The 27,595-nt window shown below is 40.7% G+C and overlaps 1 protein-coding gene and 1 long non-coding RNA gene across 3 annotated transcripts in view; one reads left to right on the top strand and one right to left on the bottom strand.

The window, feature by feature from the left end:
• Nucleotides 1–21,514, bottom strand: part of Pgm5 (phosphoglucomutase 5) — a 173,222-nt gene extending 151,708 nt beyond the window's left edge. For both annotated transcript variants that reach the window (XM_003472198.5, XM_063250243.1), the window contains exons 1-2: nt 21,002–21,514; nt 2,103–2,265 (exon numbers count right to left, since the gene is read on the bottom strand). In XM_003472198.5, the coding sequence (XP_003472246.3) occupies nt 2,103–2,265; nt 21,002–21,262 (424 nt within the window). In that variant the 5' untranslated portion in view covers nt 21,263–21,514. The remainder of the gene's footprint in view (nt 1–2,102; nt 2,266–21,001) is intronic.
• On the top strand, nt 20,515–23,125 carry LOC134476400 (uncharacterized). Its single transcript, XR_010048008.1, has 2 exons — nt 20,515–20,850; nt 21,509–23,125. It is a non-coding gene; the product is annotated as an uncharacterized LOC134476400 (long non-coding RNA).
• Nucleotides 23,126–27,595: the final 4,470 nt, after the last annotated feature.

Here is a 27,595-nt window from a genome sequence, read left to right on the forward strand (position 1 = left end):
AATGTGCTGAGATGGGTACCAGCCTATTGTAGGTATTTAAAACATTAGCAATTTCCACTGTTTCCATTTCTCCTCAACACTGTCCTCATCTTCCCTTCCACTTAAAAACATGCTCTGAATGTTCCTGTCCTCTGACCATATTTTAAAGGCTTAAATGTGTGCCCTGTCCCTCTGTCTACAGGGACAGTTAATCTTTCATCTCCAAGATGTATTTTTATAGCACACAACCAGAAGAGATGAATGCCTGCAAAAGAAAGATGCTAGAAGAACTTATGCTACATTGAGTAAGAAAAAACCAACTGAGTCCCTCTACACCATGAGGAATGTCAATTTCATCAATAAGGCTAAGATATGCAGACACAAACAAATGTTAAAGGATCTTCAGCATAGGGAAAGGCTAACTGATAAATTCAGCCCTCACCCTACACTGAAACTTCCTGTGATTCTGTCTACAAAATGGGTATATAATTGCTTTGGTTTGGATATAGTTTGAATGTATCCCCCAAAGGTTCATGTTCTAGATGCTTGACCTCAATGTGATGGAATTGATGTGGTAGAACCATCATTAACCTTGTGGAAGATGGCTAAGCTGCTGGGGTACCACCCCTAAAAGGGATTAATGTAGTTCCTGTGAGACACTGGTTAGTTCCTGAGACAGCAAGTTATGATAAAAGAGAAGCCCTGGTACCTGACTCCCTCTGCTTTCTGTCTCACTATGAGCCTGACTGTTCTCTCCACCTGCATGCACTTCCACCATGATGCCCTCCACCATCCTGTGATGAGGCCAGAAGGCCGTCACCAGAAGCTGAACAGGTGAGGCTACTGATCTTGAACGTTTAGCCTCTAAAACTGAGAGCTGCATAAATCTGTTTTCTTTTTGTAGTACACAGACTTAGACACGTGTGAATTTGCCGTAGTTTTTTGCTTGTGGTTATGGAATATGTTTAACACTCAGCATGAATGAAGTTTATTGTTTGGATAATTTTCAAAGTGCTTCCAGGAGGGAGAAGTAATAAACTCCTTCCAGAGTATGTTTCACCAGGGACCAGGAATAATTCATAATGATAACTGTTGTTGCTTAAAATGCAGCACTCAGTCAGCATTACTGTTTAAAAGACATGCAAGAGTCTCAGTAAACAAATTTATAATTTGGAGATGTATCTCTACTTATCAAATAGCCGTAAACAAAATTTTGAAGATCAATGGGAAATTTGACCACGGATTAGATTTCAGATGAGATTAGAGAATCAAGGTTATTACTATTAGATATGGTACAGTAGTTACAAAGGAACATGTCTTTCTTTTTGAGAGAGACATAAACGTGTAGCTATGAAATGTCCTCATGCTGAATTTTTCCTTAAATTGCTTTTTAAAAAAATAGAAAAATGGAACAGAGGTAGTAGATACATAGTATTTTCCTTTATTTTTCTCCCTGTTTGGTGTTACATTTCACTTTTTAAGAGATTCATCATTATACATATGTTCCACCTCTTGCTAGTGTAAATATGTATAAATATAAGAACAAATTAAGTAATTCTGTGCATTTCACTAAAAGAAAACCAACACTGTAAGAAAGCAAGCCCATGGCTGGGGATTTAGCTCAGTGGCATAAGTGTCTTCCTTGCAAGCGTGCAGTCGTGAGTTTGATCCCTGGTACCAAAAAATAAAACTAAAAAAATAAAAAGCAAGCAAGCCCAGGGCTTGAACTAAAAGTCACGTCTTTCTTTGAGCCACCATATGACTTTCTACAGCAAATTAGGTTTCATGGTTTTGATTTATTTATCTGTAAAATGAGAAAAACAGCCTCAATGGCCTTCAGGGTATGTCCCAAATTTATAACTTGGAGCCCACCTCTGTCAGATAAGTGTAAACTATTCAATCATTTATTGGAGGAGCTCAGGAGACCATGAGACCAACCAAATAGGTCTGAGAGCCTGGTATGCTACTTTCCTATCTCATCACCTTGGGTAACTTTCTAGAGTCTTCTAAGCTAATTGCTTCCTCTCCACCTGGCTTGACTACCATAAGAGGATCATCAAAAAACAATGTGGTAATACAGTAGGAAAGAAGCTTACGATTGTGGCATTTTCTGAATCACGTACCTCCATTGGCAACATTAAACTTGACTCCAAACTCTCCGCCTGGCCCTCCAGGACAGTGGCTGGCTGTCAGGATGATTCCACCAGCCGCCTTGATCTTCCTGATAATGCAGGAAACTGCAGGGGTCGACAAGATGCCGTTCTGCCCAATAATCAGTCGTCCAATCTAAACCATCCAGAAACAAACAAAATCAGTCCAAGCCATAGGGGATTGCAGATGTATAAATTGCAAAGTGTCCCAGGTTCTGTCAATGTACAATCAATCGCTTGGCCAAAGGAACTGAGTGGGCTTTAGTTGAGAGGAGGGAGAGAAGGAGCTCAGGCTTTGTCTGTCCTTTTCTGGGTCTCCAACATCATCTGAAGCATTCATATATAGAAGTCCATTATTAACCGATGGATAGGACATGGCTCAATGATATCTGCAGTCTGTTTTTGACCACCGAGGGGCTTGCTTGAACCATACAAGTACTTAGTTTGGCCCTCACTCAGGGCCTCACTTTTTCAAGGAAAAAGAATAAGATACTACTCTGCTTCTCCAGCTTCCTGGACCTAGGAGCAAACTCACACAGTAGGGGCCCTGGCCAGCTGCGTCCTCTTCATATTTTGACTGTGCCCTTTAGTTAGGAATTCTCTTCCTGCCACTATGTGACAACATGTGATGGGGACACTGGAGAAATTATCCATTCATGCTAAGCAGAACTCTGGAGGTTCACTCATGGTTACGGCCAGGTTCTCTCTATAGTTACAAAACTGGCTTCTTTATTGGTCAGCAACAGGCCCCTGAAAAGCATTACTTGTTTCATTTTGTTTTGTTTTGTTTTGTTTTGTTCCTTACAAAAACAAAGCTAACAAAAACCCCACAGTTTCTTTATCTTTTAGTTTTTCCAAAATTGAAAATATCAAGTCCTACAGCTAAGGAGAAAAAACAAACAAACATAAAATCTGAACGCCCTCCCCGCTTTCTCTGAAGCCATGGAAGGAAGTACAGAGGGGCAGGTGGGTACAGAGAAGCAGGAGGGAGGAGGGCAAGGAAAACTCCTTGCACCTAAAAAGCCGGTCAGCAGACAGTGATAAATACAGGCACTGGCAGGGTAGATAAAATGGGCAGCAGTGCAGAGGCTGGGTGGCCTCCATTCCCCTCTCCTCTCCTCAGGCAATACTAGGCCCAAGGCACGATCTGCCCCAGATCGAAATCTTGATGCCCGCCTCCCTCTAGATTTCACCTAAAGCAGTGAATGAGGCACACAAACCATTCTTCCATTGAGACATCAGAAAAGAGAATCTGGTCATTTTGCCTTCTACCACTGTATCACGTGTGAATTTTTAAAAGAAAATGCCAAGGCAAGGAGTGTCACTGCTTCACATGTTTCTAAGGTGGCAGAAATACCTCGGAATCTGCATGAGCTAGTAACCAGGAAACCTCAGATGAAGGCACCAGCCCAATCTGCCTCACGAGCTCAGACCACATGGGTCACATGATCATTAGCAAATCCTAGGAACCTTTGCTTGAGTATTGCAAAGATGGAACATAGGAGACGGGAGGAAGTTCCCAGCTTTAGGGCAAGATGAGGACTGAATCTGCTGGTCAAGAACCACAGGACAGGTGACTAAGGTCACCTTGTACCACTGTCCTGGAAATACAGCTTTGAGACATCAGAGATGTCGGCAGCCATGACAGAAGAGTGGAATGAATGGTGTTTATTAACAGTGGAAGCCTCCACCCTTCTTCAAGAGATCTTCCTCCCCTGCCATCTGATCGGGGCCGTTGGCACATGTCCTGGTTTGTTTTAAAGCAACTTTTCAGTCATCAAATTCAGTGGTTCCTCTACAAATTAGGATCACTTAGGAAGCTTTTCTAAGCCCAATAATCAGACTGCATTCCAGACTAACTTGCAATATCTGGGAGAGATCCAGATATGAGTAGGTTTTAAAGCTTCGCAGGTGGTTCCAGGGTTCTCCTAAGCTGGCATCCAGGACTCCTGTGACTCACAGGACCTTAAAAGTGGGCATCGTCAGCACATGTGGTAGAAATGCAGCACCTCAAGGCCCACTCCAGACTTACTAAATAAGAACCTTTCTTTCAGTAAAACCCCTTTGCTCTTCCCAGATGAGTCATTTCAGAACAACCAATGAATTCAACAAGCTACAGCAAGCTCTATCCTCCAGCCCAACAGCAGTCATCCTGATGGCAGAATTGCCCCCCACCTTGAGACAGAAATGGAGATGCAGATGGAGATAGAGATGAAAATGGAGAAAGAGAGAACTTTTGCAAGGAAAATGAATGAATATGCAAGTGAAACAAAATACAGAAGACAGCCAGGGATTTAGCTCAGTGGCATAAGCACCTCCTGGCAAGCTCAAGGTCATGAGTTCGATCCCTCATACAAAAAAAAAAAAAAGAAATGCAGAAGACAGGAGCTATGTTACTCAGCCTCCCAAATGGCCTCTTGGACTGCTCATTCTGGGGAAGCTGCAGGAAAGCTGCCACACCATGAAGACCCCGAGCAGCTCCTGCCAACGGCAAGCACCAATGCCAGCCTCACGAGTGAGCCAGTTTCCAATGGATACTCCAGCCCCCACCAATTATTAACATGAAAACACCTACCAACAAGTGACCCCCAAGCCGAAATAACTCATCCTCTCTCAGAGACACAGTGAGGGGTAATGAATACATGAAGCTGTTCTGAGCCACTAGGCTTTGTGGGAATTTCTTAACCAGCACTCAGTGGCTGATACAGAAGTGGTAAAGAAAAGACTCAAGAACAACTCCACTTCTCTACATTTTATAATTTAGCAGGCAGCAGGGCCAAGAAACACACAATGCAATAGTTTCATCCATTATCCAGAGCCATAATAAGTTATTTTCCATATATTCATTAAAATTTTTGTAGTCATTCGATTCATTTTTCAGAGTATCTACCATGAAACTGGCAATACAGAAAGTGCTGCCAACATAGCAATAAATATAATTTAGCCACCATCATCATGTGGAGATCTAAGAATCTGAAAAATTCTCCACTTTTGTTAATAATTTTCTGTATCTCCCATTTTTCAGGATTATTCTCACAGAAATAATCCTTAAAGAGTGAAAAGCACATACAGAAAGATATTTTCTGCAGTGGTAGTTATAAAAAATGGAAGTTTTGGCCCACCAGGAACTTCCTTGCGTCACTATTTATTGTAAGTAAAAAACAACTTCAAATTGCTGTTTAGGCAATAAAAATGAACTACCTTTCAGGAGTGTATGCTGTAACAATCTACATTTTTCTTAAGTGGTACAAAAAAAAAGAGGCAATACTTAAAAATGAAATTTAAATATGTCGAATAAAAATTATTTATATGCTCTTACAATATAAAATTATACACACTTTGAACAAAGGCTTTTTAAAATGCAGGAATAAATATGTACAGTTCATTCATTAAGTAAGAGATTATAAATTTTTACATCATTAAATTTCAGTTATTTCTTGTTTTTGAAAGGTAATATATACTCCGTTTAAGAAAGTTAAGGTAAGTAATGGTACTTGAGTAAATTTTCAACTCGAAATATGGATGGTTTAAGAAAAAAGATTAGGAAGGGAAGGGAAGGGAGGGTAAGGAAAAATAAAAAAGAATCAAGCTGTTATGTACATGCATCAACTCCCCACAGTGAATATAATCATCATGTACTGTAAACATGTACTAATAAAATCTTAAATATTTTAAAAATCAGAATTTAAAATTATTTTAAAGAAAAGATTATAGTCTCAAGCTGCATCCATTTACCTATAAAAGTCTCAAGTTTAGCCTTCTTTATGTCTGAGTAGTACTCCATTGTATAAAAAGATCATATATTTTATCCATTCCTCAGTTGATGGGCATTTGGTTTTTGTTTCCAAGATTTAGCTATTACAAATCGTGCTGCTGCATACAGATACACATATATCACTGTGGTATGATGTTGTTAATTCTTCTGGGAAGATACCCAGAAGGGGAATAGCTAGGTCCAATGGGACCTCTAATCCTGGTCTTTTGAGGAATCTCCATCCCGATTTCCACAGTGGTTGCACCAGTTTCACTGCCACCAAGAGTGGAAAGGTCCCTTTTCCTCACAGCCCTGCCAGCATTTGTTACTGGTTGACTTGATGATAGCCATGCTTTCCAGAGTGAGATGGAAACTCAGTGTTGTTTTAATCTGCATCTCTCAAATTACAAATGATGTTGAACATTTTTTCCTATATTTATTTACCATTTGTATTTCTTCATCCGAGAAGTGTTTATCAGATGCCCATTTTGGGATTGGGTCTTTGAATTTAGAGGGGTTTTTTTTTTTTTTTTAGTACTTTATATGTTCTACATATAAGTCCCTTGTCTGAGGCTCAACTATCTAAAATTTTTTCCTACTCTGTGGCTTTTCTTTTCACTTTGTTGGTGACCTTTTTTGGTGGGGTGCTGCTGGGGATTTAGCTCAGTGGCCTAAGCGCCTGCCTGACAAGTGTGAGTGCAAAGTCATGAGTTTGATCCCCAGTTCAAAAAACAAAAATTAAACACGACACAGACAATACTATTGTCTTCTCCAAATCCCGTACTTCTCTCCAAACTTGAAAATTATTTTTTAGATGTCAGGTTCTCTTTTAAAGTACATTCAACTTTCTGGAAATGTCCTAAGAATCCTACCCTTTGGCAAAGTAGCACACTGTAACCTTGTAAGGAAAAGATGGTCTCCTTACATAACTGTGTTTGGTTTTGTTTACAGCATTAAAGCAGACAACGTTTGACGTTTATATCTGAGTGAAACCCAGACCACAGGTGGGACAGAGCCAAACTATGGCGTTCTGCTGGCCCCTCCCTGACCCTCCCACACTGTGTCAGGGAAAACTCCACCAAGCCCTGCAGAAGGGGGACTCACCCGGAGGGACCTCACTGCCACTAAAGAACATTTCCTTCAGCTGATTCTTGGAGTGGGCGCAAGGTAGACCCTAGTCTCCTCCCTAACCTTGGAGGACATAGATAAATGTGCCAGGATCCACAGTTAGACACCTGAACACATTCCATGGCCCCTGCAGACCCGTGCCCCTTCCAGCACCTGTGGCCAGGTAGGCAGACACATGGGCTTGCTCCTACTTGGCTGTGACTTGAAACAGGTGGAGAAGGAGACACAGTAGGAAGCAGCCTGTGATCACCACCGTTTCCCTCACACAGTCATTTAGGGTCTCTGTCTAACTTGACGCCAGTACTTTCCAGCAGCCTTCACCTCTCTAGATATATAATTGTTTCCCCCACACACACATAGAGGAACACAGCAAGTACCAGGCAGACCAGCATGCCGCTCCACACACTACAGACAGTGTCTGACAAAGAGAAACCAGGACCCAAAAGCTGCCCCCGGCACATCTGTTCCTCACATCACCTACTACGTGAAACTACTTTTTAAATGATTTTATTTCTGATGACTCTTTTTGTAGAACTGCTCTAAATTAGATTTAGTATGAGTTCAGTTTCTAATTAGCTCAAATTAAAGTCCTAGAGAGGAGAGATGTTACAATTTAAACCCTGAGGTTAAGATTTCAGAACAGATGCAGAATTTCAACTTTGAGTTTTCCCCTGTAACACTAATGAAAGCAGAATTATTTTCACTTGTGAACTCTCTTAAGTGACTTCCTTTTACAATTCTCTTTTGACTTTAAATAAGTCATTTCTAAAGAAAGAAAGGAAGGAAGAAAGAGAAAGGGAGAACAAAAAAGTACAGATGACAAATTCCTCGGTGTGCTCCATTCACTGGTCACACCCCTGTAATAGATTCATGTCCCTGTAATGGGAGGTTATCCCACAGGGAAGTGTGGAAATCGAAGAGAGCAATAAACAGAGATTTCCTTGATGGTTCATAGTGTTTTACTGGACCACACAGACACCAGCACGTCCACTTACAAAGTACTATAGACAGTCATAAACACAAAGATGTGTATTTCCTGGACTCTCACTGTAAAGGGACACACAGACGCATGCGCACACACACATATACACACACACCCCACTCTTGGACCAAGGCTGAGCTCCTGGGTATTGCAGCCTTCTCTCTTTCAGGTCCAGCTGTCAGAGGGGTGCCAGTCTTTAAGCAGCAATGCTGATGAGTAAGCAGGACACAACTAAGTAGAATTTTGAGAAGTAACAGATTCAAGGCAAAGACATCAGGGCACTTCTCCCTTTGCACAGGGATAATTGTGCCTTTCTAGGCTTGCTTACATGGTGACCAGATGGGAGCAATGGGGCTCATCCCTGATTTCCTGTATCCCTGGAAGCCTTTACACTCAGCTAGAGGGAGGACTATGAGCACATTTGAACCAAAACAGCATGGATTTCTCATGCGACTCCTCATACCTGAGCAAGAGCAAAAATTCGCAGGCATCTACAAGTTTGGCCCAAGTTCTGTTTCTCAATTAACCTACTCAAGCTGAAGATTTCACTGAGATCAGGAAATCTAATTTTCATTGGCTTCAAAATGAGATAAAAATTGGATGCTGTGTCCCTCCCAGTAGCCAGGTAATTCAATGCTTGGGAAATGCTCTGGAATCTTTACCTTATAAGGCCTGACTCAGTAAAACAAGGAAGGGCTCCACTTACTGCTCTTTTATGAGTAATCGCCCCAGTTAAACACTGGGATCAGAACACCAAATGTCCACTGCGTCTGCCTGGACCAAGACACCAGCGCTGAGTGCCCTGAAAACAGCTAGGTTCTAATGGAAAAGGACAGAAAAAACAACTTTGCTACCTACCACCTACACTGACTCTAGGCAAGATCATGAATCCTGCTGTATCTTGGCTGTGTTATGGAAAAGATCACAGTGTGATGCAGGGTGACCGGACACAGCCTCTGCAGCTCAGTGTCCTGCTGTTGGCACTCAGTAAATTTCGCTTGCCTTCTCTGCTGGAGTCATTTCTGCATAGGAATTGAATGAATTGTTGTGGTTGGTATTCTTTTTTAAAGAAAGTAAACCAAACAAAACAGAACAAAGCAAATCAGAACAAAACAATGCAAACAGCACAGGATTTCAAAACTAGACAACAGGAAATCAACCGTGGCTACCATAATGTCTCTTGTTTTCTTTGAAATAGCTGTCCATACCTTCAAACACACAATGAATTCAAACAAAACAAAATAGTATAAAACCAGTTAAAACAAAAGAATGAAAGCATTACAGGTATGGTCGATATTTTACTAACTTGAAATGTTTTCCTAAACATAAAATATACATCCATGTTTTTTGTGAGCATTTAAGAAATACACATAACCAAGAAAAAACTAACTGATTTGCTACCCACCCATTTAAAAGTGATCACCATTAACATTTCTGTTTACAGCTTTGGTCCATGTGCCTTGTTCTCTGTCTCTGTTTAACTTATATATTTGTGCATTTTTACAAAAGAAGCCATTATATTATTCACTTAATATGACTATCCTTTTCCTCAACCTTTTCTTTTTATGTCACTGACTATTCTTCCACATTATTTTAATTGCTATATAATATTTGGTTATTCCAATGTCCTATCACTGGTTGTTCAACACACATGTTCTTTCACCTCAAATTTTATAAGTAAAACTAAAAACTGTTTGAAAGCTAAACCCTTAGTGTAGTATATATTACACAGGATCGAGTTTGCCAATAATTAAGCAGCAAATCAGTTAAATATGTTTGCATAACTACAGTATCTTCCTTACTTAACCACCAAACTTGCTCACTAAGAGGCCACTGAAGTCCACGGCCAGTATCTCCGTCCATCCTGACCTGGATCTTCTTTTCTCACCCTCTTCTACACCTCTGACTGGCACGGTCCACTTGTATGTACCAGGCCAACTGCTGGCCTACCTGGGCACAAAACTGCCCTCGCAAGGCAGATTCCTGCCTGGAACAATCAGTCTGGCACTGCTCTCATTCCATCCAGCTCAGCACAAGTTCCACATATCCTCACAGAGATGTAGATCTTCAGGGGTTATTCATTCTCCTCGGCTGGTTTTCCATAGTCTTCTTCAAACATTTCTGACATTCAGGAGTCTGTTCTACCCTTTTCTTAAATACCCAGGGAAAAAGGCAAAGCTCTGCTGGGGGTAGGAGAGGTGACTGGGTCCTGGGCAAACAAACAAGCTACGTGTCAAGCTAGAAAAATACCACTTGCACAAGTAGACACAACTCATACATACCTATGAGAAAATACCTGGAGAATGTGTGTATGTTTATCCAAAACAGAACAAAATCTTACTTAGGATAGCTAAGATGATTGTGCTAGAAATTCTGTAAGTTCTCAGAACAAAATAGTAACATTCATGGATTGGAACAATTGTGCATATTACTGTACAGTGATCTGAGGAACTCTTGAAGATCATTGTGTAAAATAACAACCCTAGTTATGCTCCTACCACCTTGTTTTGAAGGTCTATATTGTCAGTGTTCTGGGCTCTTTGCTATTGCTGTTTATATGTCTTTTTCATTTCGTGTTTTTCTAGGAATTTATTTTGTTTTGTCTTGTCTTGTTTTGGTTTTGTTTTTCCCTCTAATACAGAAAGGATAGGTATACATGTAAAGACTCATGCATGCGTAGAACTTCTAAACAGTTTATGAGAACTGATTATATAATGCATGATGACATGAACAGCTACTTTGAAGAAAAAGAGACACTAAGGTACCCAGTGCTGATTCCATAGTATCATGATGTGAAATCCAGCAATACTATTATTCTTTGTTCAGAGTGATTTTAGTCTGTTTTGTTTTGTTTAATTTCAACATACATGAGGTTGAGAATGAGAGACATTATGACAGCCATTGTTGACTTCCCTATTGTCTGTTCTTAAAGACCTAAAATGCCTTCATCATCCTGTTCTGATCAGTTTTATACTATTTTGTTTTGTAATAATTCATTGTATGTGAAGATTTGGACAACTATTTGGAAGAAAACATGATAGAAGGTGAAGATCTCCAGTTGTCTGGCTTTGAAATCTGTGTCTCTTACATTGTTTTCTTAAGATCTGTTTTGTTATGTTTAATTTTACTCTCTTTAAAATAAAATTTTAAAAAAACAGTATCTCAGCATCTTCACAGGTAGGACATGTATATAGGCAGAACATATATATTATATATATATATAAATTTTTTAAATCTCAGCTCTGGGGATACGGCTTGGTGACAGAGCCCTTGCCTAGTATGCATGAGGCCCTGGGTTCTATCCCCAATACTGCAAAAAGCAATCTTTACAGTGATGTGCTGTTTCTGAGTAGTGGTAAGTAGTGTGCACAATCAATTAAGATCAATTAAAATACATTTATATGAATTTTTAAATAAATCCCATCAGACGCGTTCCTGCTCAGTTGGAAAATAACTGCCCGCTCACTCGGTGGCCCCCACCCCGTCATAGTTCCAGTGAACCAAAGACTCCCGGCAATCATAGATTTACAACTCAGCAAGATTAAACCATTTACTGTTATTTATGATAGCAAGCTGGGTCTTCCACAATTGCATCTGTCACTGTACATTCGAGAGATCCTGTCCAAAAAAAGATTTCGCCTCTTAACCAAACATTCGGCAGGGCTGCAGGAACAGGCCCCCCGACAAACATCCCGACGAAATGCTTGAGAGTGTGGCAAGCTCCCGCAGCTGTGCATTTTCAGACCGCTCAGCAGATTAGCATGGAGTCTATTGGCCTCTGCGCGGCCTGGGCCTCTCCATCATCTCTCACATGGCCCAGTCCATTAACTTTGAGAATCCTCATGAAATGAGCAGATTAAGATCCGGCCTCAGGAAGGGGCAGTGGAGCATTGGGGGGGGGGGGGGGCTCTGCTCTTGGCATAGCCTGGAGCCTTAAGACACAAAGCCATGGCATCGACTCGGCTCAATGCACAGACCAAGCCACAACTGTCCTCCCTGCCAAGTTAAACTCTGTGTGCCAGCAGCTGCTGCCACCCCGAGTGCCACAGCAGGGTGAGCGTGCCGCATGGGCACTGGGTGGAGGGGCAGGAGGAGGCAGGGACCAACCCAGGCTTCACCAACAGCATGCAGAAATTCCCTGTTCATTGGAAAGCCACTCAGCAACCATGCTCACCACATCGAGAGGCGCCGTCTGGCTAGGAAAGCCACTGTGACTAAAAAAGCACATGTACATGCCCTTCTTCTCCTTTAAATCAGAGCAAAATACACTAGTAATAATCATGTCATACGACTACATAAAAATAATTAACAATCTAACATTATATTTAAACCTCCCAACAACCTTGGAAGATGTACAGGGGGGATGATCCCATTTCCTCCTCTTCTCCTTATCCTCTCTTTTTGTTCTTTTTTGTAAAATGAGGTCTTTCTGTGATGCTCAGGCTGGCCTCAAACTCATGGGCTAAAGCCGTGCTCCTGCGTAAGTCTCAAAAGTAGCCAAGCATCCAGCTGGCTTACCACTTTTCACTGATGTGCTTCAATTGTGGAAGCAATATATACACATCGGTGATTATTTTAATAAAGAGAAACACATGCAATAGAAGGAAACAGCTCCTACTCCCTACCCCGTCTCACACACCACACACACACACACTGCTGACTGCTTATTCCCATCTTCTACATATAAATGTGCAAATGTGAGGTCATCCTACATGTAACACTCCACCAATTGCTTTTTTCACCTGCTAAACTGCCATTCACATGTTCCTTCCTTTGCTTATAGATCTCTACAGTACTCACTATGTGGTTGTGTCACAAATTATTATACCTGCTCTCTGCTATTGAACACATAGATTGTTTCTGAATTTTCCTTATTAAAATGCTGCAGTAAATATTCTGGTACCTACAAGTTCACGTATTTGTGCTAGAAAATCTAGATAGGTTCTTAAAAGATGCTTGGTTTGTTGGACAAGTACTTCATTGATTTAGGTAGGTACCACTAAATTGCCTGACCCTAACTAACATCAATATATTAATGCTGGAATTTTTTACCAGTGAATGAACTAACCCACATATAATGGTGCCCGCTTGCAATTCCAGAACTCTGGGAGGATAAGTGGGATGAGCTCAAGTTCAAGCCCCAACGGGGCAACTCAGTGACTCAGTGAGATGCTGATTCAAACTTTAAAATTTTTGTTTTGTTTTGTTTTTTGTTTTTTTGTTTTTTGGTTGTTTTTTTTTGTTTTTTTTTGTCTTTTTCATTTTTATTGGTACAAGGGATCGAACTCACGACTGCCTGCTTGCAAGGCAGGCGCTTATGCCGCTGAGCTAAATCCCCAGCCCCCAAAATTTAAAAGTTTTAAAGGGAGCTTCAGATATAACTCAATGCAAAGGTGTGAATTTAATCCCTAGTAATACAAAAAAAGATCTGGTTATTAATGATGTTAAACATGTTTCCATGTATTTTATGACAATGCTGGTTGGCGTTGAATTGTTTGTACTTTATTATTGATTTGGAAGAGCATCTTATAAGTTAATCATTCACTGTAAAATCCTTTTCCCAGTATTTTGTGAAGTCTTTTGTCAAATATAAAAGAAAAAAAAACCTCTAATATTCTGGGTTTTTTTTTTCTTTCTGTTAGGAATACTTAAATGGAAAGCAAGCTACCAATAGTTGAAAACTGGGGCTCTCATTAGAATAGAACAATTAGACATTATATTTGTATAAAATACTTCTTGGTATATGCTTGAAAAAGAATATAAAGTCTGAAACTTCCATAACTTTGGCCAAGTAAAAAAACTTCTTTGGGAGTTGACTGTTCCTGAAAATCTTCACTTCATATAAATAGAGAGATTAGCCCAAAAGTTGATGTCACCAAAAATGTAAGAGATGAAAGATATTCAATGACTCAGAAACTGTAAATATTCATGTTAGCAAGCCCTACATACACTGTATTCTAGATACCCTCTTTTTGATTACCAACAAAACCAAATCAAATGAAAAAGCCTAAAAATTCCCCTTTTAGCTATATAAGTATAAGCACTAAAAATACACTGACCAAGTCTTGAATGTATTCAAATTAGCTCCAAACTGATGCATGATACTGAAGCACTAGTTTTCTAACTTCAATTTTAAAATCCCCAGACAAATTAGATCTGTGTTTTCCTGCCTATTATTCTAAAACAATCTTGTTAAAATTCTATTACAGTGCTTGTTCATGTTACTGTTGTCAAAGAGAAGAGTTGCTGAATCCAAAAATGAGCACTGAGATTGATTAATTCAATACATATGCTTGGTCTTCTCCAAAAGTAGCTTCCAACTTCTAGTCCTCAAGTCTATATAGAAACTAGCAAACTTCTAGCATTTACAGAGAGCCCAAGCAGAGCAGATGTTTTATAAAAAAATTCCCAGGACAAGTTTCACACATAACGTTGCTGATGTGTGTCTGCCTTTTCAATAAACATCATTATATTTTATCACAAGATTTAATAAAGCAGCTTAGTTAAAAATGCCATCTGGGTCTCTGGACGCATTAAACAAAGCTTAAAATAACCATCCTAGCAACTGGGAGGGCCCAGCTGTTCTCAAAACCTCTCTCACTCTTTTGACCATTCCATAAAAAAGTGAATGAAGACTAGCAGCTAAAAGTATCCAGAGCACACTAATTCAAACAGGAAGATAAATGGGGCCCAGGGCTCCCTAAAGTCTGCTGTTGTTCAGATGATAGATTTCTTAGTTCCAAAATCGGGTAAAAGCACTCAGAAAGAGAAGCAAGCTAAAGTTATGGAAGGCTCTTTAGGGCTTTCTAATACATCAGGAACCTGTCCTCCATAATGTCTACAATATAACAGATCACTCCATCCACCTCTTCTGTAGTTGACCCAAGATGAACATGCCCGGCCAGAGAAGTCATCATCCTGCTCTTTTTCCCTTTTACACACATGATGTGGTGCCACCCACCTCCAGGCTTCCAGATCTGCTGCAGGAAACAGTCTTAGTTATTGAAGCACGAGTCTTCCCGTCTTGCTCCCTTCTCTGCCCTCCCAGTTTCCCACCCTCTACCATGCTCTACTTTGCTCTATGCTCCTTGGAATCCATGTTCCTTGTCTTTGGGACACACCAAGATCTGTTCCACAGATAATGCTCCTAAATGTCAAGCCAAGTGTGTTCTAACATAGCAACCGGCTTTTCTTGGCCAAATTGGAATCCAAAAGAACCTGTGCAAGCATCTTTCTGAACTCTCCAACTGACCCAGCCTTCCTCATATCACCATGCTTCAGACTGTACACTCTGATCATCATTGCTAATTAACTTGTGGCTGATACAATGCACAGCTCTTCAACAAATGGATTTTCTCTTGGCTAATACTTGCAACTGAGTTACAAGCTGTTGGCCAAGGGGAGCACTACAGGCTTCACTCCATACATATAGTCAAATTACATCGATTTGAAATATATGCAGTTGATCATAACAATTCTCTTTACTTTTAACTGGGGTTATACATATTATTACAAAGTGTGTTCATAGGCAGTGCTTCATTTGATTCTTAGGATAATTTAGTGATACTGCCACATACAACTTACAAGTGAGGACATAAGTGGTTTCAAGAAATTAAACTATCAGCCCTGCAACATGTGGTAAAGCTAGGGAAAAAAAGGAGACGCAGCCTTCCAGATGGGGGTACAGGGCTTTCCTGCCACACTTCATTACCGCTAGGGATACAGCATTAACAAATCTGGTAAATGTACAGTATCTGGTCATCTACCTCTGTTTTGCCTGTGGTTGTTTTAGAGTATAACATTTCAATTCCATGTTTTGAAACAACAGAAGCAAATTTTAAATGCTAAATTATAGACCTGTGCTGTCCAGTAGAGGAGCGACTAAACTCTCACAGTTATTTGAAGTTCTACTTTTTTAAGTAAAACAAAATGTAAGATCCAGTTCTTCAGTCACACGAGCTGTATTTCAAACGTTCAGCAGTCACCTGTGCTTAGAGCAGAGCACAGAGGAGACTATAGATTTCCACCATCGGAGAAAGTCACCATTGGACAATAATGTTATAGAATGTCATGTCCAGACAAAGAAGACTCTAGGAAAAGTCAGAAACATTGGAGGGAGACACAATGGCACCATCTTCCCAAAATTCAAGGCAGTTAGCTAAGCAAGAAGATTTAAACAAGAGAAATCAAGAGATTGCTCTTAGTTGGAGGTAGACTCAACCAGGAAGGGTAAGGACATTTTTGTAGCCATTAAGTTGCATTTAACTTTTAGTCTCCCTTAGATCTAAATTACTGATGAGGGTCTCAAGCAGATGGAAACAAAAACAGGATCAAAGAACAACTAGGATCAAGTTACATCATATATAGGTATAAATTCTCTAGAATGAATGTGATCAATATATACACCTAAAATGTACCAATAGAATCTGACTAGGGAAAAAAATACTGGACCTGGGTGTAATGGCACAGGCCTGTAATCTCAGCCCTCTGAAAGGCTGAGGCAGATCTCAAGGGCAAACCTAGCCTGGGAAATTTGGCAAGACCTTCATTCCAAGTTTTAAAAAAACAACCTTTTTTTTAAAAGTTGAGGTTGTTAGGTCTCTATGAAGACAATGAGTTCAACCCCTAGTGCTGTAAAACATAAATAAATAAATATCTTTAAAAATTGGTTACAAACTAAGCTTGTTCATAGTTCATTTACATAATATAATTTACTACTTATTTTTTATTTCATTCTATACGACATATTATTCCAGAGGAGGGGACATTCTACAGGATAACTAACCATACTTCTTCCACAAATCCACTTCAGTAATATACATATTATTGATATATGCATCCACATACAGATAAGTATACTATAATATATATATATAACTTTGAGGTGAATTAAAGTAATTCTGAGAATTTTTTAGATAAATTCATATAACACCACAAAAAATACAAAAAACAAGTAAAACCATCTTCTCATTGACTAATCTAGTGATACACTGAAACTGGACACATAAAAATGCAGGATGTGATATTTAAAAAATGAAAGTGAAACAGAAGTTGTTTGTCATAAAATTCATTTGTGAGGGTAGTGCCTAAACCACATTCTCCCTCTGAAAACTGGCAATTAGAGAGAAAGAATCTGACATTCCAGAAAGAATTCATTATGTAGGATAACCAAACAGTCCTGTTAAGAGTAAAACATCTAGTTTATAAGAAAACGCCAGCTAATGGAATTAGGAAATTAGGAAACAGCACCATTTTGAAATTCCTAATAACCCAAGAAATAATCCTTAATGAATGCTAAGACAACTGAGTAACGGTTGATAAGTAACCGAATATGCACATGGTACAAAGTTCACCTAGCCGGCTGGCTGGACTTGGGGAAGTAATGAAGGACACAGGCAGGAACTACCATAACCTGCAACAATCCCAGCATCCAGAGGTTGTGTTTCCTGATGAGATGCGACCCCAATAAACAGCACCATAAAATATTGTTTTTAAGAAAAATGTTCTAAGATTCACAATGGGACTGAATGCTATCCCCCTCCCCCACTCACATGTTGAGATCCTAAACCCCAAGCTTACTAGGAGGTAAGGCTTTTAAAGGATGACATGGTTCTGAGGGCAGAATCCTCATGACTAGGACAAGGACTAATAAAAGAGACTCCAGAGAGCCGCTAGTGCCTTCTAGTACTTGAGAACACAGCAAGAAAGGCACCATTCCATGAGCCAATAGGCAGGCTCTCATCAAACGTCAAAAATGCTGGCACCTCAACCTTGGACTTCCCAGCCTCTAGAACTGTATGAAGTAAAACTGTGGTATTTAGAAGCCATTCAGTTCTTCATATTTGGTTATAGTTACCTATAACCAAATTAAGGCAAGACTTTAGAACTAATTTTCAGCTAACCAAAAGCAACAACAATAAAAACGAGATAGAGTACAAAGTTACATGACACCATAAAAAAGCAATCTGAAAGTTCAAGAGGAGGGACACTCTACAAGATGGCCAATCTAGTTCTTCAACAAATCAATTTCAATAAACAAATAAATAAAGAGGTACTTTCTAGATTAAAAATAGTTACGATAAATAACCAAATGTAGTGTGTGTTCCTTGATTAGTTGAAACTGCTTTGGACAAAAAGTCTATAAAACCTGTTTCCAAATAATCCAGTATCTGAATGTGGACTGGGTAATAAATGAAATGATAAAACCATTTTTCATATTGCTATGTGGAAAAATATTCTTTAGAGAATGAATTTAGGGATCCATACTGAAGAATTTAGAAATAACTGTCATTTTCTTTAATGTTCTCTAAAATATTTAAGCCAAAAAGAATGACATAAATATTGTAATGTTTACAATCTAAGTTACAGATCTATTGATGTCATTAATCTTATCTCTAGACTTGTCTGAAGTTTTGAAAATGTTACAATAAACAATAATCACAAGTAATATAATAAGGTGATAAAATCCCAATGTATACAGAACTGTATTTGAAATGTGTATTTCAAACTCTGAGCTATTAACACAAATAATATCATTTAAAAATTTCATACTCCAGCAATTAAAATTATGAAATACCAAGTATAGTTTTTCATAGAAAATGTCTTTGTAAAATAACCTTTTTATCCCAAATCAAGATTTTTCAGATAAAATACTGAACAGACAGAATTCAGACAGAATTACCAATTCAAAGAGAATAAACACTAGTTTTCCATATTTTTCTAGCCTGGTAATGAATAATATTCAGTATGAAATTAAAAAGGCCAAAGCATTTGGAATTAGGTTATTCTTAAGAAACTCACTGTATTCTTTGATTTATATGTGCTAATAATTATAGTAAAAGAAGGAAAGTGAAAGAGATAAAGATTTATTATCCCCAAGTCTCACTCGGCAAGCCAAGTTAGGAGACAAGAACATTCCCATCAATTTTTAATCATGCAAGACCAATTTTGCTTGTAATTTTTCAGTCCTTCTGGATCATATTTCTCCTGAAGCCAACTTTCTGACTGTTCACTTTGATACAGCCCCCCAAGAGGAAGAACAAAATGAGGAAAAAACTGGTTAACATTGTCAGCTTGAAATTCTGAAATGTGTCCATCTCTCCCTTCACTCACACTCACCCTTCTTAGGAGTAGCACTTTCACATGATTTAAAAGTAAGTGCTTCTTTCTGAGATTTAATTATTCTTTCTGTCCTTCATAACAACTACTATGGTAAAACAGAATCTAAGCATGTGCTCCAACTCTGCCTTTAAAGTTAGGAAATGTGTTACATCAGAGAAGATTCACTAAGGAGTCCTACGGTAAAGTGAGCCAGGAAATAATAAAGCACAGTAATAATTTATCTTTGCAAAACAATAACTGTAACTTTAAAAAACACCCCGACCTACAATAAATATTGGAAAGGCTTATTTTTCTCTTACTGGCTGGAAAAGCTAACCCAAAAAGGGTGTATGCACACTGTCACAACCTTTCCAAGGCTGATTATTCCCCATCATTCTACAGGAATATCTTGGTCAGACAAGAGCAAAAGACCATTTGGCAACCTCTCTCTAACGCCCTGATTCCAGCCAACTTTCATCAATCCCAGGTGAGGAGCCAGAGGCAGACACAAGTCCCTCATCCGCTGCGTCCTTGCCTGCTTGAGCTGAAAATCACGATTATACCACTCATCACCACATCACTGGTTTCGTTTCACCCTATTGCTTTTGGTTATTTTAAAATATATGTTTTCTCATTCCTGAACACCGAGAAGGAAAAAGTCTAGTTGCCAAACATAAAGTATGGACAACTCTAAAGATGAAAGAGGAGGAGGAATGAGAAAATAAAAAAGAGATTAGAAAGGAGGGAAGGAATCCAAATGACAGGTAACTGTTTAGTTTCACGTTTAAAGATGTTCACACTAATTTATACTTCTACAGGAGATTTCCCTCAAGGAGGAGTTTTATGGGTTGGCTCTGGTTGCATTGACAAGGCTGCCACTCCTTTTTTTTGAAGTGAGTCCCACAGATAAATTCAGAGGCCCCTGGAATTAAGCAGTTATCTTTAAGCGGTCCTCTGCTGGATTGGAGAAGAGGAACTAGGGAGAAACCAAAGGTGCTTGTAGCTGTAGGATGGAAAAGCAAGGGCAGGAGGAGGAACACTCTAGGCCTGAGAATCCAGATTGCAAAGGCAGTGAAAGAAAAGAGAGAAGAGGAAGCTAGAAACTGAAAAGATAGGAATGGCCAAACGCCAAAAGCATCTTGGAGAGAAGTTAACAACTGCATGAAGAAAGTCACTACTAATCTAATTTCAGGCTATTTAAAACTATGTTTCCTGTGAACTGAGAACTCAGGCTGTATGACATCAGACTAATGCATCCCACCCCGATCAAAGTAATCATTAAATAACCACTCGGTTAAAGAACCAGTGATCCAAAAAACTCCTGGGGTCCACCCTTGACAAATGTCACGTGGACTGCTGTGTGTGTGTGTGTGTGTGTGTGTGTGTGTGTGTAATACTACATTAACTCTGGCAGAGTCAAGATGCAGGGGGCATGCCCAATGTGGTCACGCCTGTAGTCCCAGCTCTTGGGAGGCTGAGGCAAGAGAATCGCTGCGAGTTCGAGACCAGCCTGGGCTACAAAGTGAGCTCAAGGCCAACCTGAACTGCATAGTAAGACCCTGTCTCCAAAAACAAAGAAAGAGAAAAAGATTCCGGGGGCTAGAGGATGAGTCAAAATGGACACGAGGAAATCCGTGGCAGGAGTCTGAAGAAGTCTGGTGGCTAGGCTGGGGTAGTGAACAAGGCCAGGACGATATGTAAAGTTTAAAGCTGCGGTAGAATGACAAAGAGAACTTTGCAAAGAAAACATTGAGCAGGTGAGGGGCGCAGGCAGAGACAGGGCGAGCCTGGAGGTTTCTGGGGTGTCGGGGCACCGGGAGGCTGGAGAGGGGCGCCGGGGAGCGGCGGGGTGGGGCGGCGGGCGAGGAGAGGGCTGGGCGGCGGCGCGGGGCGCAGTCACTCACTCACCCCGTTGGCCGCGGCCATCTGCACCACGATCTCCGTGGCCGTCCTGCTGAAGTACCTGCCGTCGCTGCCCACCACCATGGTGCAGCCCTGGCGGTCCCGCAGGTCGATGGACGACAGCACGCTCTGGATGAAGTTGGGCAGGTAGTTGCGCTGGCCCTCGAAGAGCGCGGTGGGCCGCCGCAGCCCCCCGCCCCCGGTCGGCCGCTGGTCCTCGTAGGGCGCCGTGGGCACCGTCAGCACGGGGATGGGGCTCCCCTCCATGGCGCCTCCCGGCCGGTGCTGCCGCCGCTGGGCAGCCGCGGGGAATCCGGGAATCTGCCGCCCGCCGGGCCCCACCGGCCTGGCGACGCGCCCGGGCTCCGCCTCGCGCCCCGACCCCTCCCCTGCCGGCGGCGCCCCGACCCGCGCCCTGCGCCCCGCCGTGCTCGAGCGCTCGGCCTCTGGGCGCAGCCCGCAAGTGGGCCGCTTCCTTCTAATAAAGTTCTCTCCCGCCCAATTGCTCCGCAGCAGCCGGACCGCCAAACAGTCCTCCGGGTCGGTCCCCAGCTGGTCTCACTTTTGGAGTATCCCAAAAGCCCGGGTCCCGTGCCAGCTGCCCCGCCCCCGTGACGCCTCCTCCTGCGCCCGGCCTGGAAGCAGCCCCGGGGAGCAGCGCGAGCCGCGAGCCGGTCTGCAGACCTCTCCCCACCCCTGCGCCCGCGCTCGCCCACCGGCAGCGCCCCAGCCCTGCGGGTCGCCCTGCCAGTCAGGAGAGCTCGCTCGCAAGTGTCCCTCCGGGAAGGGGCTTGGGAGCGGACCGAAGCCTGTGGCCATCAGCTCCCAGTCCTAGCCAAAAATAACCCTGGAAAGGCAAGCTGAGAATTGTCATCTTCTGCCAGCGGTATAAGTGGAGGCTGGGCGCTGGGTGTGGGTGTGTGTGTGTACACACCCACCACGACCATTTGTTGCTGGGAATCACACACTGTCAGGCCTTGTCTCATCCCTGGACCCACTGTCCACTTACCCCCGGCTCTCTTGAGAAGATAGAGCAAGCACTTTGCGGTATGGAAACTTGTTTTTCTTGTTTGTTGTGGGATTTCAACCGCAGCAACGCAGGCACGCGTTTTCTTTTTCCTCTTGATCTTCTCACATTCTCTGCCCAGCTCCTCTCCTGCTCAGATACAGGCTCGCCTCACACTGTATCTGTCTAAATACTGTTGAACTGGGCTCTGGATTCCTCATTTTCATTGGGAAGAGGCTGAAGCTCTTTTTAATGCCCTACCAAGAATGAATGAACAAAGCCACATGAAACAAGCACCGGGTCCCAGGTATTACATCAGGTTCTTCTGCCCAGCCATTTTCATCTTCTCACCAACAAATCCAAAGCCATGATCATCTCCATAGAAAATGTAAGTGAAAAGAGAAAGGGTTAAAAATGAAGCCCAAAGAGGGAAGAAGCTTATTTTTGCTTGTCATCTATCACCAGTTGGACATGTTTGTCCCCACTGAAGCTACTGCCCTGAAAGCCACCACTCTGCTTTCCCAAAGGCTGTCACTCCCAGAAAGTATGCTTGACATCCAGCAGCATCCTAAAATGTTTGGTCATAGTAAAATAACTGTGAATAATAACTCATTCTTTGCTAGCATGATTTTGCAATATGTTTTTTCTTTAGACAGTGAAAACAACCAAAAGAAGAAGGAATGATGTTCCTACCATTCACAATTCACAGATTAAAAGACATTTGCAACACCAAGAAAGTAGTCAAGATAGCATTTGCAGTGTGTCCAAATTTTTATGTTGCCTCTCCTCCTTTTATGCATGTAACGCAAGTGTGATAGGGAAACCACTGAAGGTACTGATTGCAATCTGCCTGCACTTTTCTTTGGGGTGGAGTAAAAGGATACAAAGTTTGCTAGGAGGAATATGATTTTTGAGATCTATTGCACAACACAGTGACTATAATATTTCAAAATTGCTAAGTCAATGATTTCAAGTATTCTCACCACAAAAAGGGTATCTATTTGAGGTAACAGCTATGTTAATTAGCTTGACTTAACCATTCTACATTGTAGGTATATATCATCACATCACATTGTTCATCATAAATGTATATATAATTATCAATTATAATTTTTAGAAAAATATTTTTGGGAGCTATTTGTTTTCCTTTACTTTTTCTTACATTCTACCTTGTAAAGTTGCTAACTTACACTGGTGTGCTCCGGAGCATGCTGGCCTATCACCAAATAGACTGAACGTTGATTGAGTGCAACCCTATGCTGCAGACCTTTAAGATCACTTTCTAATGACATTGCATTTTTCAAGAAGGCAGTGTCATTCCCAGAAGAAGAATGGATACTGTAAGTCTTCTGTCCCAGTAAATCAAAGACATAATTCCCATGCCTCTGAGATTACCATAAGCCCCCCAGGATTCCATCTCTTGACTAACCACACTTCCCTGTCTCTCAAAATCACCATTTTTCTTACTGTCATAGCCCAGGTCCTGCCAGAGTCCTGGGAACAAGCCAACCATCAAGGCATGGACATCTCAAACTAGATTTCACTGTCTCTCCATCCAACAGGAAATCCTCTCCCCTTGGCACCAATTCTGAAATGCCCTAAGACTAGTCAATTTTGCCCAACCACATAGCCAGACCTCAAAGTTTCCTTAAAGAAGATGAGATAGGGTGACCAAATAGTAATTACCCACTACGCACTTGAAATTCTCCTGCAAATCTTTTCAAAACTGTTTCTCTGAACTCACATAGCACTTTGCCTCACTCATAAGGGATGTTTCACAATTGATACTCATTTCTATGCATGTTCATTTATGGTTTTTTCTCTTCTGCCTTGTGTGACCTTGAAATAATTCCATGACCTTTCCTAATCTCAGTGTCCTCAACGTGGAACACAAATTATTATAATCCCTTCCCATAAATTGTTGAGAAGAGTCAAATAGTACAATGCATACCAAACAGACATTCAATTAATGTTAGTTGTGCATTTTATGGTCATCAAATTTATATCTGTCATTTGTATTAATTCTCTGTAGCAAGAATAACAATTTATATCTCTGTAGACCATCATAGCAGCTAATGGGCCTTTGGTCACGGTAAATGGTTAAATTTAGCAGTAAATTTTGATATGGACACTCAGAATATATGAATTAAATTGCCCTCAAATGTGCAAAAAATAAAAGATTTTCCAGCTAAAAAATCTCTTCAAATCTATTTCTGAATTTGGCAAAATCCAATGAATTTGTCAAAATGATGGAGACAAGAAGCTGAAAGGGCCCCCCAATAATGCTTGGCCCATAGTTGCTCGTTGGATTAACTCTGCATCTCCTTCAGACACTGGTGCCTCCCAAATGCTACACAAAACAGAAGGGCTGTGGCCAGGTGCACTCTACCCCATTCTTGAAGCCTCATGATGCACATCTGAGATGTTCTAGAGAGAAGACATCAGCTTAACTTTTTTAACCTAGTATTTCCCAATCTAAACTTAACGCGTCCAGTTTGCTTAGTTAGGGAAAGAGAATCAGACCAGCTTTGTGACCTCGGCTGGTGACAACAACCCCTCCCTTACACCCTCGGTGACCTGGGTCAGGGGTAAATGTGTTCCCTTGATTCTCAGGAGCTGGTCCTTTCTGCCGAGCTCAGAGCTCCTCAGCAGCATGGGTGACAGTGAAAGGTAGCCCTGAAGGCTAGAGATGCTTTTCAGCCCTCGCTGTGCCTCTAGAGAAAGGCACTACTCTGAGAATTGGTGACATGGGACAGGAAAGACTGATATAGACTTCCTTTCCCTGGGGACTTCCCTACTCTCAAGACCTCAGGACCACATCAGCTGCTGTCTTCACAGAGAAACTGACACATCAGAACCAGCATTTCCCACGTGAGAATCTGGGGTAAAATAAGCATTCGAAGCTGTTTGGGAAAGAAACCTATGTAACATTAGCCCAGCATTTCCAAATTTCATTTGACCATGAGGTTCTTTTCCAGAACACCTGTAACATATCAGACCCTTTATACTGCATAAAACACTGTCGATCCCTGGCATCCCTTCCAGGTACATTATTCGATGATTCCTTTATTTATGATATTTAAAGATTAATTTCTAGGAAGACACCATGTAGGAACTGGTCCAAATGTACAAAAGGGTGCAAGTAAAATTTCCCAATTAAAAAAAATTTGAGACCTAACCTAGACAAACAGATAGATAGATAAACATTCTTTGAATTACATGTATAGCAATTATACATAATTTTATATTATATATTCTGTTCTCTACTTCCCCACTCCTGCTGCCCTGGCTGGCAGTAAAGCCCACATCAGTTTGGCCTACAGTGTGGAGTCACAGCTCACTTTTCTGCACACAGGGAATGCTAAAACAATGCTGTTGACTCATCGGCTCCAAGAGCAGAGCGATGCCAAAAGTTCATGGCAAGAGGCAGAAATGCAAGTGGAAAAATGTCACAGGGCCATCGTCCAGGGAAGTCCTAGTTCCCTTTCTAACTTGTCCAAACACTTTCTGGTGGCAAGAAAGTCAACTACATGCTTTAAGCATTTCCTAAAATACCACCTTTCACTAAGGCTTCTGTTTCCCAACAAATGATACATTGTAGCAGACAGTTTTCAACAGAACTGGCTGCATCTTGATTCCTTCACTGAAAGACCACTAAATGAATGTCCATGCACTTTAAGGATGCATGTCACAGGTGTCCTGTAAATTATTGTGCCCTTGCTTGGAGTCCTTACATCTCAGGCTTCACTCCAGTAACAATTACTGTACTGTGAAGCCTTGAACAAGCTGGCTATCCTCTCTAAAGCTCAGTTTCTATGCCTGTAAAATGCACAGAATTCTGCCTACTTCGTAAGACTGATAATAATACTTAACTCGTATATGACAACAACTTGCATAGTCTCTGAGACAGAAAAAGGACTTCATAAGTGATGCAATACTATGATTTTTATTATCAAGTATTGCTGTTATACAATTATTACTGAGATATTAATGAAATCATTAATACAAATATCATTACTATAATTACAATTCTTACTCTTTATACTAGACAGTATTTACTTGGAGGACAGAGAACTATGTCTATTTAACTTTTTGAGAACAATATTAATATGATGTTACACACATATTAAGGAATTAGTGTGGTTAAGGATGAAAACATTTGTTTTTACTTATCCTTAAATGCTCTGTAAGTAACTATGCAAAAGCAAGTATCAGCCCCACACATGAATCCGGTTTCTTTAGAGTTTGTTTTTGGAGCTAGCCATAGGATACTTGGAATATTGAAGTTCTGTTCATAAATCTCTGGAGATCAACCCAAGGATTTGAAGGACAAAAAGTAACATAGGTGAAACCATTTAATGTTAAATGACTAATTTTAAAAAAAATTATGGTTTTTGGAAAGCAAAAGATTCTATTTTATTCAATTTTATTGAAATTTGGCTTCTGGTCTTCCAAGGACACAGACCCAATTCCCTGGCGTTCCCACAGTACCTGGAAACAGCAATGATATGGAGCAATGGTTTCTTTAAAAATTTTAGAAAAATTCCTATCAAACTATTTTAGAAGAAATTTAGAAAGTAAATTTTAAAGGAATTTCTATACTTTTAAAAAATAATTACACTGTTTCTGAAGGCTTCCAAAAGGAATATAATTTATATTTTTATTTTTAAAAAAAGGAAATATAAGCCCAACACAGACCCCAAGACCCTGCCGCCACCAGGGAAGCATCAGTGAACCACCGCCCCATGCCTCTCCACCACCCCATTGGAAGCACCCAGGTGCCCAGTCCAGTCCACTGCACTAGGGGACAGTGCCAATGCAGGAAGCATTCAGGATGCAGCAATGGGCTGATTCAGAGGAACACAGGAAAATGTCAGGACGAAGGAGCAAAATACAATCTTAGACCTCCAGCCCACAGAGAATAAGTTCAGGAGACACAGACATAGTACAAATTAGAGATCACAAACCTGAGATTTCTGAAAAGATAACAACTGAAGTAAAGAAACAACTTTGTCCTTGTATTATTTGGATAATTTTACATGCCTGTGTCTGATGGTCTGGACAGCTATTTTGAAGGTAACAAGAGGCATTTGTTTTGAAGTCCTGTACTGTTTTCATTGTTTGGTTTGGTTTGGTTTTATTGTTTTGGTTTGTTTGATTTTACTATGTCTGCTGGTATGTGCAGCTATCTGCCCATACTGTTATGGTAGCCATTGTTGATTTTCTATTATCTTGTTTTGGTAATAGAAAATTATCAAACAATGAATCCTATATTGCTTTCATTGTTTTGATTTGATTGACTATATTCTGTTTTATTGTTTGGTTTTAGTCTCTTTAAAATAAAATTTTTAAAAAAGGAAATATATTTTCCATGTTTAACTTAAATTATACTTATTAATTACTTGCAATCTTAGCCTACATGGGATTTTTATTTGATGCTTCTTATGCTTGTGTTTTAGGAGGAGCCCCTATATGTGACTAATCTCTATAAATATTTGTGAATTCCTATGTAATGTAGTTTTTAAAAGCTGTTTTATATCCATCTTTGTCATGGACATGAAAAGTAAATAAACACCATGCAAGCCAGGAGTCCT

Source organism: Cavia porcellus, unplaced genomic scaffold (assembly GCF_034190915.1).
Source record: "Cavia porcellus strain 051 isolate PalLab524CR breed Dunkin Hartley unplaced genomic scaffold, mCavPor4.1 scaffold_1, whole genome shotgun sequence".
Lineage (NCBI taxonomy): Eukaryota > Metazoa > Chordata > Mammalia > Rodentia > Caviidae > Cavia > Cavia porcellus.